This window comes from Seriola aureovittata, chromosome 15, assembly GCF_021018895.1.
Source record: "Seriola aureovittata isolate HTS-2021-v1 ecotype China chromosome 15, ASM2101889v1, whole genome shotgun sequence".
NCBI lineage: Eukaryota > Metazoa > Chordata > Actinopteri > Carangiformes > Carangidae > Seriola > Seriola aureovittata.
In genome coordinates, this window is record NC_079378.1 from 10,364,918 (window position 1) to 10,378,483 (window position 13,566).

Below are 13,566 nucleotides of genomic sequence, written 5' to 3' on the forward strand. Positions count from 1 at the left end.
ATCTTTCACTGTGTCTTTGTTTTCCCAGACTTCTTCCTGGAGTTGGACAAGGTGATGGGTCCTCTGATCTTCAACACCAGCAGCATGACAGAACTGGTGCGTTACACACGGCAGGGCCTCCACTGGCTGCGCCTGGACGCAAAGCTTATTCCCTAGCGAGGACTCACTCCCTGTCCACTGCTTACACACACACACACACACACACACACACACACACACACACACACACCACCTCAGCCTCTTGTGCTCAGCAACATGTGCTCAAAGACACAAGCATGCCCGCAATGACAAACAAACACAAATAATCATGTACTGTATGCGCACACACACACACAACACACACACACACACAGTCCACCTCTGGTCCTCCATGTACACACAGGTGAAGAACTTCTCAGACATATCTCCAACACTGTGTCCATTTCTACACCAGCTTGCCAAAAACACTGAGCAATTTAGAAACATCTCACACCTTCGACGGCACCACACAGGGAGACGCATCAGAAACTGCAACACAGGAATCAAAAGAGCTTATCGCCATACTTCATATATCGGCATTCTTACGAAATCTTTGAAGGCCATGTTTTTATCTCTTCGGCATGGAAGCGCTGGATGAATTATTTATTATGAATACACTAAAAATGGGGTTTGGTTTATAGGCTACTTTGGCTTTTAACTTTTTTCTTTTACTTTGTTTCACCAAAGTACCTCCCATAAACACCAAAGGTGCTTTAAAAATGAAGGTTTCTCTTTATCATTTTTGTGCCTTGTATGTGAGCTACAGGAAAACAAACGGTCAGTCATCATATCTGAATAAATTATTTTTTTCCTTTTTTTTTAATTTTTTAATTTTATTTTTAATTTTTTGCTTTAGCCACAGTTGTCATTTTATACATTTTTTATACATTCAGCAATCAATTGAAGCTGGCAGCAATTATGTTTTTATTGCACATTTCTGAGTCAAATCCTCTAAACACATTTAACATTTCCGATAGTGACAAAGATGGTGTCAGCCACAAATTAAGCTTCTAACCATCTTGATTGATCGCTCCTTCAAGTCTCTAGGCACCAGAGATTAATCTTGGAGCATGCCCACAAGGTTAAAGGACTGTAGGAAGGGCTACTGTGCATAGCAGTTTAATACTTCTGACATATTTAAATATACAAATGCTCTATCAGAAGTTATATTGATCAGTGTATTTGTTTTGAACAGTGTAATTTTAATTTTAAGAATCATGAATTTCTTTTTGTCCTGCTACAAAATGAAATGTTGGTGAGCCCCCGGGGGCCATGCTGCTCCTGGCATGACCTCCAGGGGCTGCTAGCAGGGCTTTTCGATTCGCGGCCTTCATAAAAATTGATCACGTTAACATTCTCTCTAACATAAAAGATTTGCTGCTTCTTTGGAAGCTCCAGAATACGAGTCTCTTCCTAAGAAATGATTTTACCCTCGTAGCTACATTGTTCACTGAGCAATTTCCTCAAGGAACAGTCACTTCCACTCAGTGTTATTCTGTCTTATTTTTTTTTTTGATCCCCTTGTTTGCTCAGTGCATTTTTCTAAGAAACAGCAGGGAGTGTCTTAAGTATTGAAGATCGTATCCAGTTACGTATACAATACAGTTATTTTCATCGCAGTTTATAAAAACTGGGCCTGTGTGACCACTGATTTGGCACAACTAAAGCAAATTCATCTGAAAGGAAAGATGTTCTTTAGAGAGGCAAACTCATCAGTGATGCAGATTAGCAGTGTTGCATTTATAGAACAAAGAGTTTTAAATCTATGATTATATATTTCAAATAAGAAGTATAAACGGCCATATAGATTTTATTTATATACCAAGCAGTTTTTTTTTGTCTTCTGGCCAAGCAGAAGTATAACGTTTCAAATGCATAAGTTTTAAAACAGGGTTGAACAGGGGTTATAAGATGCAAAGTATTTGTATATGTAATTGTTCCTATTTAAATTTTAAAACCTTAATCATACTTGTATTACGGGACAGTAGATTAAAAAATGTTTAAGCTAGTTGTTGTTAACATGGTTCAGCAGGCGGGGGAGAGACGACAGATAACTGTGTATGCCAGCTGTCCACATATGAACATTTCTGTTATTTAGAATTACTGGTTGTCATCAAAGCAAATTTTGGACGGCAGTGGTTTTGAATGAGGATGTTTCAGTTGACATTTCTGTGTTTGGTAATGATCATTGACATGAAGGACTGTCTGGTTTCTGGTTATTTTAAGCCCACTTCCTACTAAAACATGCTGGAAATATTAAAGCCTGGACCAAGTAGTATTCATGGAAACTCTTACTGGCTGATTTAGTTTTAGTCCATGTAAGGTAGAGTTTGGATAAGTATGAAGTGCCAGACAGTTAAAGAGCTGCAATACTCTTTAACTTTCTTGCACTTTTTCCTCGATTTTAAAACTTAAATTTAGTGTAAGTTTTTGAGTTGACAAAACCATTTTCATCTCAGCAAAACAAATCTGAAGAATTACTATGTGGCCCAGGTTTTACCTTTTTTGTGTTGTGTCTTGTATTTTCTTTCCTTCACTGGCTCCCTGGCCTTTATTGTAGGAGGGGATACTGTTATTTCCTCTTGCACTTGAAAAAGAGAAAGTCAGAGGAGGTATTATTTTAATCTATGCAGGATTTTTACAAAAAAAAACCGATCTGTTTCTGTGGAAAAAGTTTAATTTTAGGCTTGGGATTTTTTTCCCCTCCCTTTTTTTTTCTTTTTTCTTTTTTTTCAGCCTCAGCGAGAAACCTGTTTAACTCAAGTGTCCAATGCCTTTAGCTTTTGCAATTTTGTGTACTGGTTTAGTATATATGTGTATATAGATCTGTTTTTATAACCAAACACCAATGGCTTGAGCCATTTTGTACTTAAGCTGGAGGCCACTTTTCTCATAGGAATCCTTCTGTGGGTTTTGCCAGCCCAGTCAATGTCTTCATACACTGGTACACTTTGTAAGTACAGGTCCGCGCCTCTTGTAGTCAAATGTACAAATTTAGCATTAGAATAATTTTTAACTGTTTGCTACTCACACTTATTTATTTTTCTGCCCCTTTCCTTAATGTTTTTTTTCTATTTTTGCCTTTTTAAGGAGTACCATTTTATGAAATAGAAAGATGTAAATGTATTGGGGTTGTTCATGATGAGATTTCATTGTAAGTAGTAATTAATATTAATTCTAACTTTAAAGAATCCAGGGTAAGATGAGTTTTTTTGACATTCAGTAGGAAGATGTTAACACTTGCATGTTTCTATTTAAATACAAATGTATAAATTGTAAATATAACATTTCTTTAAGGGTGAATTTCTACTACAGGTTGACATTTTTATTAAATTTAAAGATCTGTAAATACATTTGTGAGATACTTTATGCACATTTTTTTTTTTTTCCTCTGTGGGCTTTTCTGTTCTCTCCTTTTTCCAAGCTGTTACAGATGACATCCCAGTCTCTTAACACTGTATATCAAATTGATTTCTCAGTCCTTTTTTCTTACCGTGCTCGTATACGTGTCTTCTGCTTCACTGTCTCTCAGTATCATGTCGCCACATAATCATTAATGTCTCTAGATCCAAGTGCGAATATTTTGTCTTCTCTGTATTTGATATGGAGGCGTGTACTTTTCATGAAATGTATATTGTTGATCTCATGGGATGGATGGATGGCGTGTACAGTCTGTTATGTAAAACCACGTCTGTTTCTTCCTCATGAGAGAGATGTATTTACTATGTGTCCCTTTTGAACAATTGGTCCAACATGTCTTTTGAAACAGAGGTATTTCTCTACACATCAAAACAGTTGTAGCAGTTTATACAGTATGTTGTATAACACCTTTTTTCTAAAAGTCGTCTCCAAAGTGAGACCTACAGCATACACTATGTACAATAGTCTAAATTGGATTAGTTTTAAGAGAACTGATGATAGAGATGCTATATGTAATGGATGCAATATGATTAAAGGTACTCATTGAGTTTGATCTTCAAACTTAGGTTATGTAATTTAAAAGCATTCTTGTGAAGTGAGTATTAATTGTGACTAATGAGAGTTTGTCCTGAATATTCTTTGTATTTTGCCGTATTGAGAATAAAATATATATGGATATGTTTAATCGGGTTGTACTTGAGTTCTTACTTGACTCTTTGTCCATCATCATCATCATCATCATCATCAACATCCATAAAATCTTTGAAAAGCTGATTTTTCTTGAGTAGATTAACCGATAGCAATGCACTGTATTTTATAAACTCTTCATAGGTTTTATTTATAACAACTTCATCTACAATTTAACTTGTAGCTACAATATTTGCCTCCGAGATATAGTGGATTAGAGTATAATGTAACATAAAATAAAAATACTCAAGTACAGGTACCGCAAAATTCAGTTTAAAGTAAATCTAGGTTACACTCTGCTACTGATAAGGAAGTGCTAACCAGAGTGTCACGACCCACCTCTGAAGTAGCACTTGAAAGACACTTGCAGCTGAAGTCCCTATTCACATTGAGCTTACATCATTTTGTCAACCCCATGTAGTGACTTTGTACAACACAGTCAGCTGCTGACAACAGGCCAGGCCTGTGCCTCTTAGTGAATAAAATGCCACCAAGTGGTCATGAGTTGCCACTCATTGCTGTCATCCCATCAGTTTCAGCCTTGTTGTCCCAAGGTTGTCATTAAAATCAATCTATGACAGCAGTGGGAGCAATGTAGTAACAGTTCAAATATGAACAGGGAGGAGTGAAAAATAGTTTCAGCATCTTAATTAGGATATTGTGAAGGCTTCTTAAAACTACAATGGAAACTTAAAACAAGCTATCCCCAAGAAGAAGAAGACTATAAGTAAAATTTTCAAAGTGCCTCGACTGTACTTAAGTAAATGTACTTAGTTATTTCTATCGCTGTTTCCCTGAATATGATATGTGTGTTAGCTGGTGTTTCAATAAGAAATAGATGGCGCTCAGTTAATCGTTCTGTGCATGAAACAAAGGTATTCAAAGTAGTTTACATAGCTTTGCATTGCAGAGCCTCTTAGAAATGATTAGCTGCTTTCAACCCACGTTGTACTTCCCTGAGAACATTAACTCTTATGTGGACTGGTGTTTTTTCATTCTAACTTTGTCTTTTCACTATTTTATTCGGAATGTTTTCCATTGTCAGTTTTTATTTATAGTTATCACATTTAGAGGATCAGCATTACTTTCTTGACAACATGAATATTTAATCAAAGCACTAATTTGCACCGCATGTCTGTGTCTGTGAGTTCAGTATGGCACACAAAACAGTGGTGGAAAGTAATTAAGTACATTTACTCTAGTACTCTACTCAAGTACAATTTTAGGTACTTGTATTTCACTTATATTTCTTGTATTTCCATTATCTGCAACTTTGCACTTTTACTCCAGTACATTTCAAAGAAAATTTTGTACTACACAGCTATAGCAAGTAATTTACTTTTTTTTCCTTTTACTTATTTTACATAGAAAACATATGATCAACTTATAAAATACAATGCACTGGTTTAAATTAAACTGCATAAAAGAATACAAAGTAGTCAAAATAGCTTAACCTCGACCAACTACAACATTTAAGTACCTACATCAATATTAATGATCCAACAATATAATGTTACAACACTGGCAAGCCACTCTGCAGAACAAATACATTTGTCGACCCTGAGTAGTACTTTTTCTTTTAATAATTACTTACTTGTATGTAAAATAGTTTATTACGTTACTTCTGTACATTGCACCACTTGTTTTCTTGTTTACAACTTTCAGGAACCGTTTGACTTGTACAGAGACATTGCATGTTATCCACTGTTCATATCGATGCATCTTTCTTTTTTCACCTATTTGCATGTAAGTTTATGTTTATCTTTTATTCAACTATAGGCTATATATGTCTATTTTATTTTTCAACTACTTGCTTTCACATAATAGTCATATGTTTATGTTACTTTATCTTTGTTCAGCGTTGTTGTCCTTGTTTTTGCTGTATGTCCACGTGCATCTTCCTGAACATTGTTATTGGTACATTGAGAGCCGCTAGAAAGCAATCTAATTCCTTGTATGCACACCTACTTTGCCCATAAAGGTGATTTTGATTCTGACAGTATGGCAATAGTAATTTTACAAGGAAATGATTTGAATACTTCTTCCACCGCTGACTAAACCTGTCCATGTTAAGTCATAACTTCCGCCACTTTCACTGTAGTTCACTGTTCACTGAAAACAATACAGAGAAATTCCTGTTTTCACTGCTCCTTCATTAACACGGATTGACCAGTACGGTGTCGTGTATTCCTAAAGTGCCCGCCTCCCGCCGCATGTGATTGGTCTACTCGGTCCTCTATTACCTTTCATCCGCTTGTCTCTCTCCAGGGAGTAAGGTAAGCTAAGTGCAAGCGGAGGAAAAGGAAAGCCCATTAGCAGGAGAGGAGGAGAGAGAGTTACGAGACATGGCAGCCCAGTAGATAAAAGTGAATTCTGCTTGTCATTGTATGTATTTTTTCTTTTAATGTTTCTTCATTCGAGAAGAAGAAACAAGGAATCCGACAGGACTACAAGCTGAAAACCGTTGAGTGACCGGGAGTCAGCAGGTACGTGAAGGAGGCTTCGGTAGCAGCAGGTGCATCTAGTATCGCTGTGGTAGCTCGGTTTCGGTTGTCAACTGTCAACCTGTTGCTTACCATATCTAGTGAGGAGGATGGTCACAGGATAGCTTTATGAATATATTCTTTTGTATTAAACTTCTTTCCGGAGTTTGTAACACGTCTCGGGGGAGTGAAATAGACGTTGTTCTTGAGTAAGATACAACTGTTCTCAGTTCAGTTGTGCCAGGAGCTAACGTTAGATAGCAAATACACATTGTTAGTGAGCATAGTGAGTCAAAATAACATGACCTGTCTCCTAATGAATTTTCTGTGATAGCCTATCGCTCTGTAGCGTAGTAGATATATTGTTGTTGTGAATGTTGGGATTATTTTAAAGCATCACAAGATTTAATTTTGGTGCGCAATGAAAGGATTAGTCGATTAATCGCTGAGTGGATCAACACAAAATTAATTGGTAGCAGTTTTGATAGATTAATCATTGCAGTCATTTTTTAAAGCTAGAATAAAAAAAAATGCTTATTTGCATGCCTACAACGTTAGGATTTTATTTTTTCTAACATTTTATAGACCAAGCAAGTTGATTAATCAATAAAGCATTGGCAGCAATAGGTACATAATTTCACATTTTGTCTCTCGGTGTATATGTTAAATCTTCTTTGGCTGTACTTTTTTGATTTTTTGATCTTAAATTACACTGGTAGAGTACTAAACCATGTAATTGTTTATTTGATTAGTCAATTCACAGAAAATTAATAGATATAAATGTAGATAATCGATTTATCGAATAAAAGTTTGTTTGTCTGTTTCCACCTTAAATATTTTGGGTGTTTTCGACTGTTAGTGACACCAAACAAACAATATTTAAACTGATGGTTAGTTGCAGCCATGTAATGGGCAGTGTGGACAGGAGGGAGACAAACTGCAATCCAAACAACTGTTATCGCCACATTTAATTGCCATTGGCATACGTTTTGTGTTGCACATTACTTATGCAATGTCTGTTGTTTGCCAGTGTTGTGAGAACAACATGGCATTGTCCTTCCTTAACCTTACCTACCTGCCTCAAATTGATACCTGGCCCTGAATTATGCACAGGAGGGCCTTTCTACCTAATGACTGGACTATGTTTTATTTAAAGTGGGAACAAAAGGCACCACGGCCATGGCAGGGTTGCTTTGGGGGAAACAAGACACTGGTGTTTTGTGCTTTGGCTGAAACTGAAGCACTCATGCGGTACATTGGTCAGATGGTGGGAGCAGGAGGAGCACACTGGCCTCTCTGTGCGCCACTGCTGGATGCCATGCTCAGGCCGCTGACCCGACCCGACTCGACTCCGACCTGGATCGTGTAGAGAGACCCTTACACATACGTTAGTGCAGAGGAGGTGTGCACATGGGTGTGATGCATGCATGTATATACACACACATAGACAATTACAAAAGACTCATGTGCACTGAGGGAGGCAGAAACACAAGAGCCCAAAAGCAGCCATTCACCTTCCATACACAGATGCTGATCCAAAACTCATCTAATGTTGCACTGCTTGGATAATCATGCACTAATGGATTCAGGATATACTGACTTGGCGACACACTGCACGGTAGCTTGACTGAAAGTGAAAACATACAGACATGTGGCTAAAAACGCATTTGGTAATTGTTGCATACAGTTGGTTTTATGTATGATAGTGTTTGAGTAGGTGGCGTGTGTGTTTGCAGGGAGATTAAAGAGGAAAGGAAACCAGAAACAAAGGATGGAAGCAAATAGACGGGCAAGGCTATAAAATAGAGTAGGGTCACAAAGCCATGGGCCATGCATGTAAACTTACCCCGGGTGTTGAAACATGATCTCTGTCTCTGTGTCTCTCCCTGCTTCTAGAGAAATAAAAAATGTGTACTTGGTATTGATGGTGTTCTGCACAAAAAGCAGTTCAACAAAACACCCAATTTTCAGACACAGACCAGCACTAGTCAGAGGTGTTGTCGTTTGACTTGAGGGGGATGGTCGTCTTTTTAAACAGTGGAAAATTACTCATACTGTGTTTGAGAGTGTGGTTTTGACTCGGATGTTTACATTCTTTCAGTGACCTTTTGCACAGTCCACCTCTGCAGGGAGGAACTAACTGGTTTGTCTGTGTGGATGGCCTTAAGTTAAGTTCTGGTAGGTGCACATCATTTCAAGTTACCACAACTTATTTTGCCAAAATTGCAGCCGAAAGAAATCCGAATGAAATGGTAGGATTACACTCAGCTGATAAGTATGAAGTAAGAAATCGTTATTAAATGACCTAATGCTGCTGTCATTTAATCATTATCACTCTGCATAGTTTCACTTTGAACTCTAGTGAAGGTGTCAGAGTGACATGACAGGCAGGGATGTAGCAGGAAGGTGTCAGAGGTATAAATCAGTTTGCGGCTCGTGGGTTTATTTTATTTTTACCTGTTTTGTTTACATTTTCCTGTAATGTGTGATGATGTTGTAATTCCACCTCTCCCTTTGTACCTGCATGATGACCTGCATGTAAGGCTTTCAATGGCATTGTTGGTTTCAGGGAAATAAATGCGTCTTATATTTGTGAAGGTGAAAGCTCATGTAGTGAATGACTCATTGGAAAGGATGGGGAATTCAGTGGAGTTTTTTTTTTTTTTCAGACTGGCTGCAGTTGGATTTAAGAAAGGATTGGGAGTGATCATATTAAGTGTAAACTACTGGCATGTGATTTAGTGTTTTATTCAAAATGAAAGAGTAAATCAATGAACAGGAATGAGGAAGTTGGAACTGGGATACATTTTTAGTAGTGCTTGTAAGGTAGAAATACAAAAATAAACCACTTGGCTGACCTAAGCCCATCCGACTCCTTATTATCCAGGTTTAATAATTAGTAAAGTCAGACTATTCAGCATGCCATAGTGTTGATACTAGAGATAAGAACAGAACATTATGTCATGCTGAAGTAACTGTACATTGTGTTGACACTGTAATTAAACTGTGCTTAGCATTGAGGCTCGTTAGCATAAGGTGTGAGGTTGTGGTTAATGAGAGTCATCTTGACATCATGCCGTTAAGGCTGACAACATGATGGATGCATGTTTCAGAGTGCATGCTTGTAACATACACGTATTCAGGTGCGCTCACACTGTATGGCATCATCCCAGGCATCATACCAGGAAAGCAACTTCAGACACCGATAAGGAGATCAGGGTGAGTGATTTGATACGGTGGAAGAGAAGCATGCTTAAGATGCCATATCAAGTTAAAAATTCCCCTCAGTGATTAATAAGTAATAGAAAGAAAATCTGAGGTTGCTGTAACTAGCTGGCTTGTTCAAAGGGAAATGCCACCATGTTAAATAGTGTGATTGATAATCAGGATGAAGGTAGCAGTAAGTAAATATTACTTAAACGTTACACACTGATCATCAGCTACTTTTAGCTAGCTACAGTGTGGTTGACTCATGGTCAAAGGTCAAAGGAAGCTGTTGCATGATGATCAGTTGTAAAGACACTTTGAAGTGGACGATTAAAAAGGTAATTTTAGAAGTTTTAGATTTTGGATATAGGCCCTTTCTAACACGTAGGGCAATCATATTGTAAAGACAGTATGATTTGATCTAAAGCTGTTATACTATTTTTATATCAAGTTGCTTTTCAGTGTCTTTCAGATCACTGTTTTGGTTTAGTGCTCTGCAAATTTATTGTTTTGGTTCACTCTCACCACTCTAATCAGAAACAGCTCTAAAAACCGACTGTATGTTACCCGCCAAGCAAAATACAGCAGACAGATAAAAGTTATATAGCAGCAAATACCAAGAGCCAGATATTTCCTTCAGGAGATTGTGAAGAACAAAATAGAGTTAAGAGGAAAGTAAATATTGGACTTTATTTCCTCAGGTGGCCAGAAACACAACTGTTCATCATTTCAGTTTTTGTGATGGTTCCAAGCCAGAAGAATTTCCAGCGCCAGACTCAGACATTCACAGCCTTTTTCCAGGTCTCCCTCGCCACCTTTCATCTAGTTTCCTCTCCTCAGTTGTTACCTCAGAGCTCTTCTCAGGGGGGTTTTTGTTTTTTACCTGGGTTTGAACACTCACTTGCCTGCAGTTGTGAGTTATTGGCAGATCCTCCTTTTGTCAGAGGAACAGAAAGGCCTCCTCAGGTCCTATAGAGCAGATGGATGTCAAGGAGACAAATGGCTCCCGGAGGTTATCGCTTGCTAATACGAGACCCCCTGAGGGCGGGTGGGAAAGTGTGTATGGTTATGTGTGTCTGTCTGCCTATTCTGGTTATCTGACAGGACCACACCTTCACTATTGTATGGCCCTATAGGACCCTCATTGTGACATGGCAGTGTCATATGTCATGTGGGTATGTGGGTATGTGTGTGGTGTCAGTGTGTTAGTAACCTACCTGAAGAATAGTTAGCTAGGAAATTGAACTGTATTAGCAGCAACATACTGAAGAAACAATAAACTAAACTTAAGTCTTTAATTTAGCAAATATAAACAATGCCTAATAGAGGAGTCAAAGTTGCCCTGAGGAGCTTTCTTCGTAACAAACAAAAGCTCTGTTTACATTTGATGTTATGCAACAAAATACATTGTGTGTATTCTTGAGGACATATAGATGTGTTGAAAACACGTTTTCAAAGTGGTATTGTTTACATCCATGTTTTCTAGCTGGAAGTTTTCCTCTCCGCTGCCTTCGCCGGCACTTCGGTTTGTATTTTAGTGTGTTACTGCCACCTGTTCATAAGTGGAATAATGTGAAAACACTGCGTGTCGCGTTACATTTGTGCATGTGCGTCCTTGTGTGCAGACAAAATGGGGACCCTTTCATAAAAACTCTGTTCCATCAAGATACTAGGGGTCAAAAACTCCACAGGTTAGCTTGTAAGAGAGCTTTATTACAGCTAGCTGATATCTGACGATATATTGACCTGGCTATTTATCAATCTAGACCTAATAAAAATTAACATAGTAATTAATGGGGTAATTAGCGTAGTTTTCTACACTCCCAGCATTGCGGAAGCTTCTCCTGTGCTGGTGAGGACTAAATAAATATTTTCTTGCAGCGGCAACAACAGCTTGTTTTGTTAGCGTGGGTACCAACAGTCACGTTGCTGGGTCTCTGTAGTTTGGACTACAGAGCATCCCTTCATCCTTTGTGTGTGTGTTTGAAGGGGAAATGTAGAGAGGCAGACAGACTTTGGGGTGTGTGTGTGTGTACTTTACCACCTTAATACACAGTGCCAACAGTGTAGCTGGAGGGCCGTCTCGGGTTTCATAGCACCTGATGAAAAGGTGTGGGTGAAGGGTTGTCACTGAGACTTGAGCCGGCTACAGACGCAGTAATATGGCTGTGATATTGATTTATAAAAGAGGCATTTACAGCTGTCTGACATGGCTGGAAGTTTTTGTGTGTGTGTGTGTGTGTGTGTGTGTGTGTGTGTGTGTGTGTGTGTGTGTGTGTGTCTGTGTGTCTGTGTGTCTGTGTGTCTGTGTGTCTGTGTGTGTCTGTGTGTGTCTGTGTGTCTGTGTCCAGTTGGAGCTGGCTTGGGCTCCTAGGTTGTTACTCACTTATACGTGATTTTTTACTGAAATGAAATGGCTCAATTACAGAATACTGGTGAAAAGCAGTAGTTAGGTAAATAGATTAAATGACGTAATTTAGGTCTGTCAGCAACTACTCTTACAATTAAGTTATTTAATAGTTTGATTGATTTTTCAAGCAAAAATAGTGAAAAGTTATTGAATATGAGACAGTTTTTATATCTTTGTCTTTGACTGTTTGTTGGGCAAAATAAAACATTTTTTCACTATTTGACATTTAATAGACTAACAATTACTAGAAAAAATAATCTGCAGATTAGTTGATAATGAAAATAATTGTTAGTTCCTGCCTTAAGTAATTTCAGACACATTTAGTTCTGCAAATAATAGTGCTATTTAACATGCAGTCTGATTTATTACAATTGGCCCTTTGAGACCAATAATCTACCAACTGATTAGAATGAGCCATGTCATGTATAATAGCACAGTGAAGTCAACAGCAGAGAATTAGCTAAATAATAGTGGAAACAAATACAGAATTGGGGTATTTTATCATATCAAAAATAATGGTCCCCCCTCAGTAATCCCCCCACCACCTCGGGCAGCACCTCACCTGACTACCACATTACATTTTTCTCTCCTAGGTTACAAAGTCCAGTCCAGTGTGTTGCACTGTTGGTGAAGTTTAATCTCTGTGTGATTTATTTTACAGCCTTAAACCCCGCCTTACCACCTCCACCTCCACCTCCTCTGACCCCCCTCTCCTCTCTTGCTCTGAAGTAGGAAACCTGCACTGCCAGCTGTAAAAGGAGCCCATTGTGATAAGCTCCCCAAAATTAACCACGGTGGCAGGGTCGGTGCCGGGAAACACAATGGAGATTAGAAATCATTTGACTCCTGGGCGTGATGATCAGTGCTATTAGGTTACTCTATATGTTTCAAAAGCAGGACAATTAAAAGTTAACACTGACTGTTTTGTCTCGGCAGAGGCGTCAGTACAATGGGAGATCATCTACAGCTTGTATTCTATAGCCTGAGGTGTAGGTGGGACTCTGTAATTATCAGTACATTAGACACACATTTGTTCTTTCAGTTGAGCTGTCACATGGGTTCAGTCATTGAAATTAGATGGAGGTGGGATGAATGCAAAAAAAACAACTCCTGTTGTAATTGAGCGTCAAGCTAAAGAAGAACTGCTGTATTCCGGATAAAATAATAATTTTCCATTTCATTCTTACACTATTTTGATTATATAGCTCTCTGCACCATAAAGCAAACTTCTCAGGGAAAAAACACTCACCCATGATTACTTAAGGTTGAGAGACTTAGGAGCCTTTTCATGGAAAAAACTGCTGGCTTGTGTACCATTGATCATCTGCTTCATAATGGCCC

The 13,566-nt window shown here is 38.3% G+C and overlaps 2 protein-coding genes across 5 annotated transcripts in view; both read left to right on the forward strand.

Moving 5' to 3' along the window:
- aff4 (AF4/FMR2 family, member 4) overlaps positions 1-4,123 on the forward strand; it is a 32,230-nt gene extending 28,107 nt beyond the window's left edge. For all 3 annotated transcript variants that reach the window (XM_056396881.1, XM_056396882.1, XM_056396880.1), the window contains one exon: positions 29-4,123. In XM_056396881.1, coding sequence (XP_056252856.1) covers positions 29-156 — 128 coding nt within the window. In that variant the 3' untranslated portion in view covers positions 157-4,123. The remainder of the gene's footprint in view (positions 1-28) is intronic.
- A 2,276-nt stretch (positions 4,124-6,399) lies between these two features.
- Positions 6,400-13,566, forward strand: part of shroom1 (shroom family member 1) — a 33,126-nt gene continuing 25,959 nt past the window's right edge. For both annotated transcript variants that reach the window (XM_056397288.1, XM_056397287.1), the window contains exon 1: positions 6,400-6,611. The gene's annotated coding sequence lies outside the window, so the exon portion shown is untranslated. The remainder of the gene's footprint in view (positions 6,612-13,566) is intronic.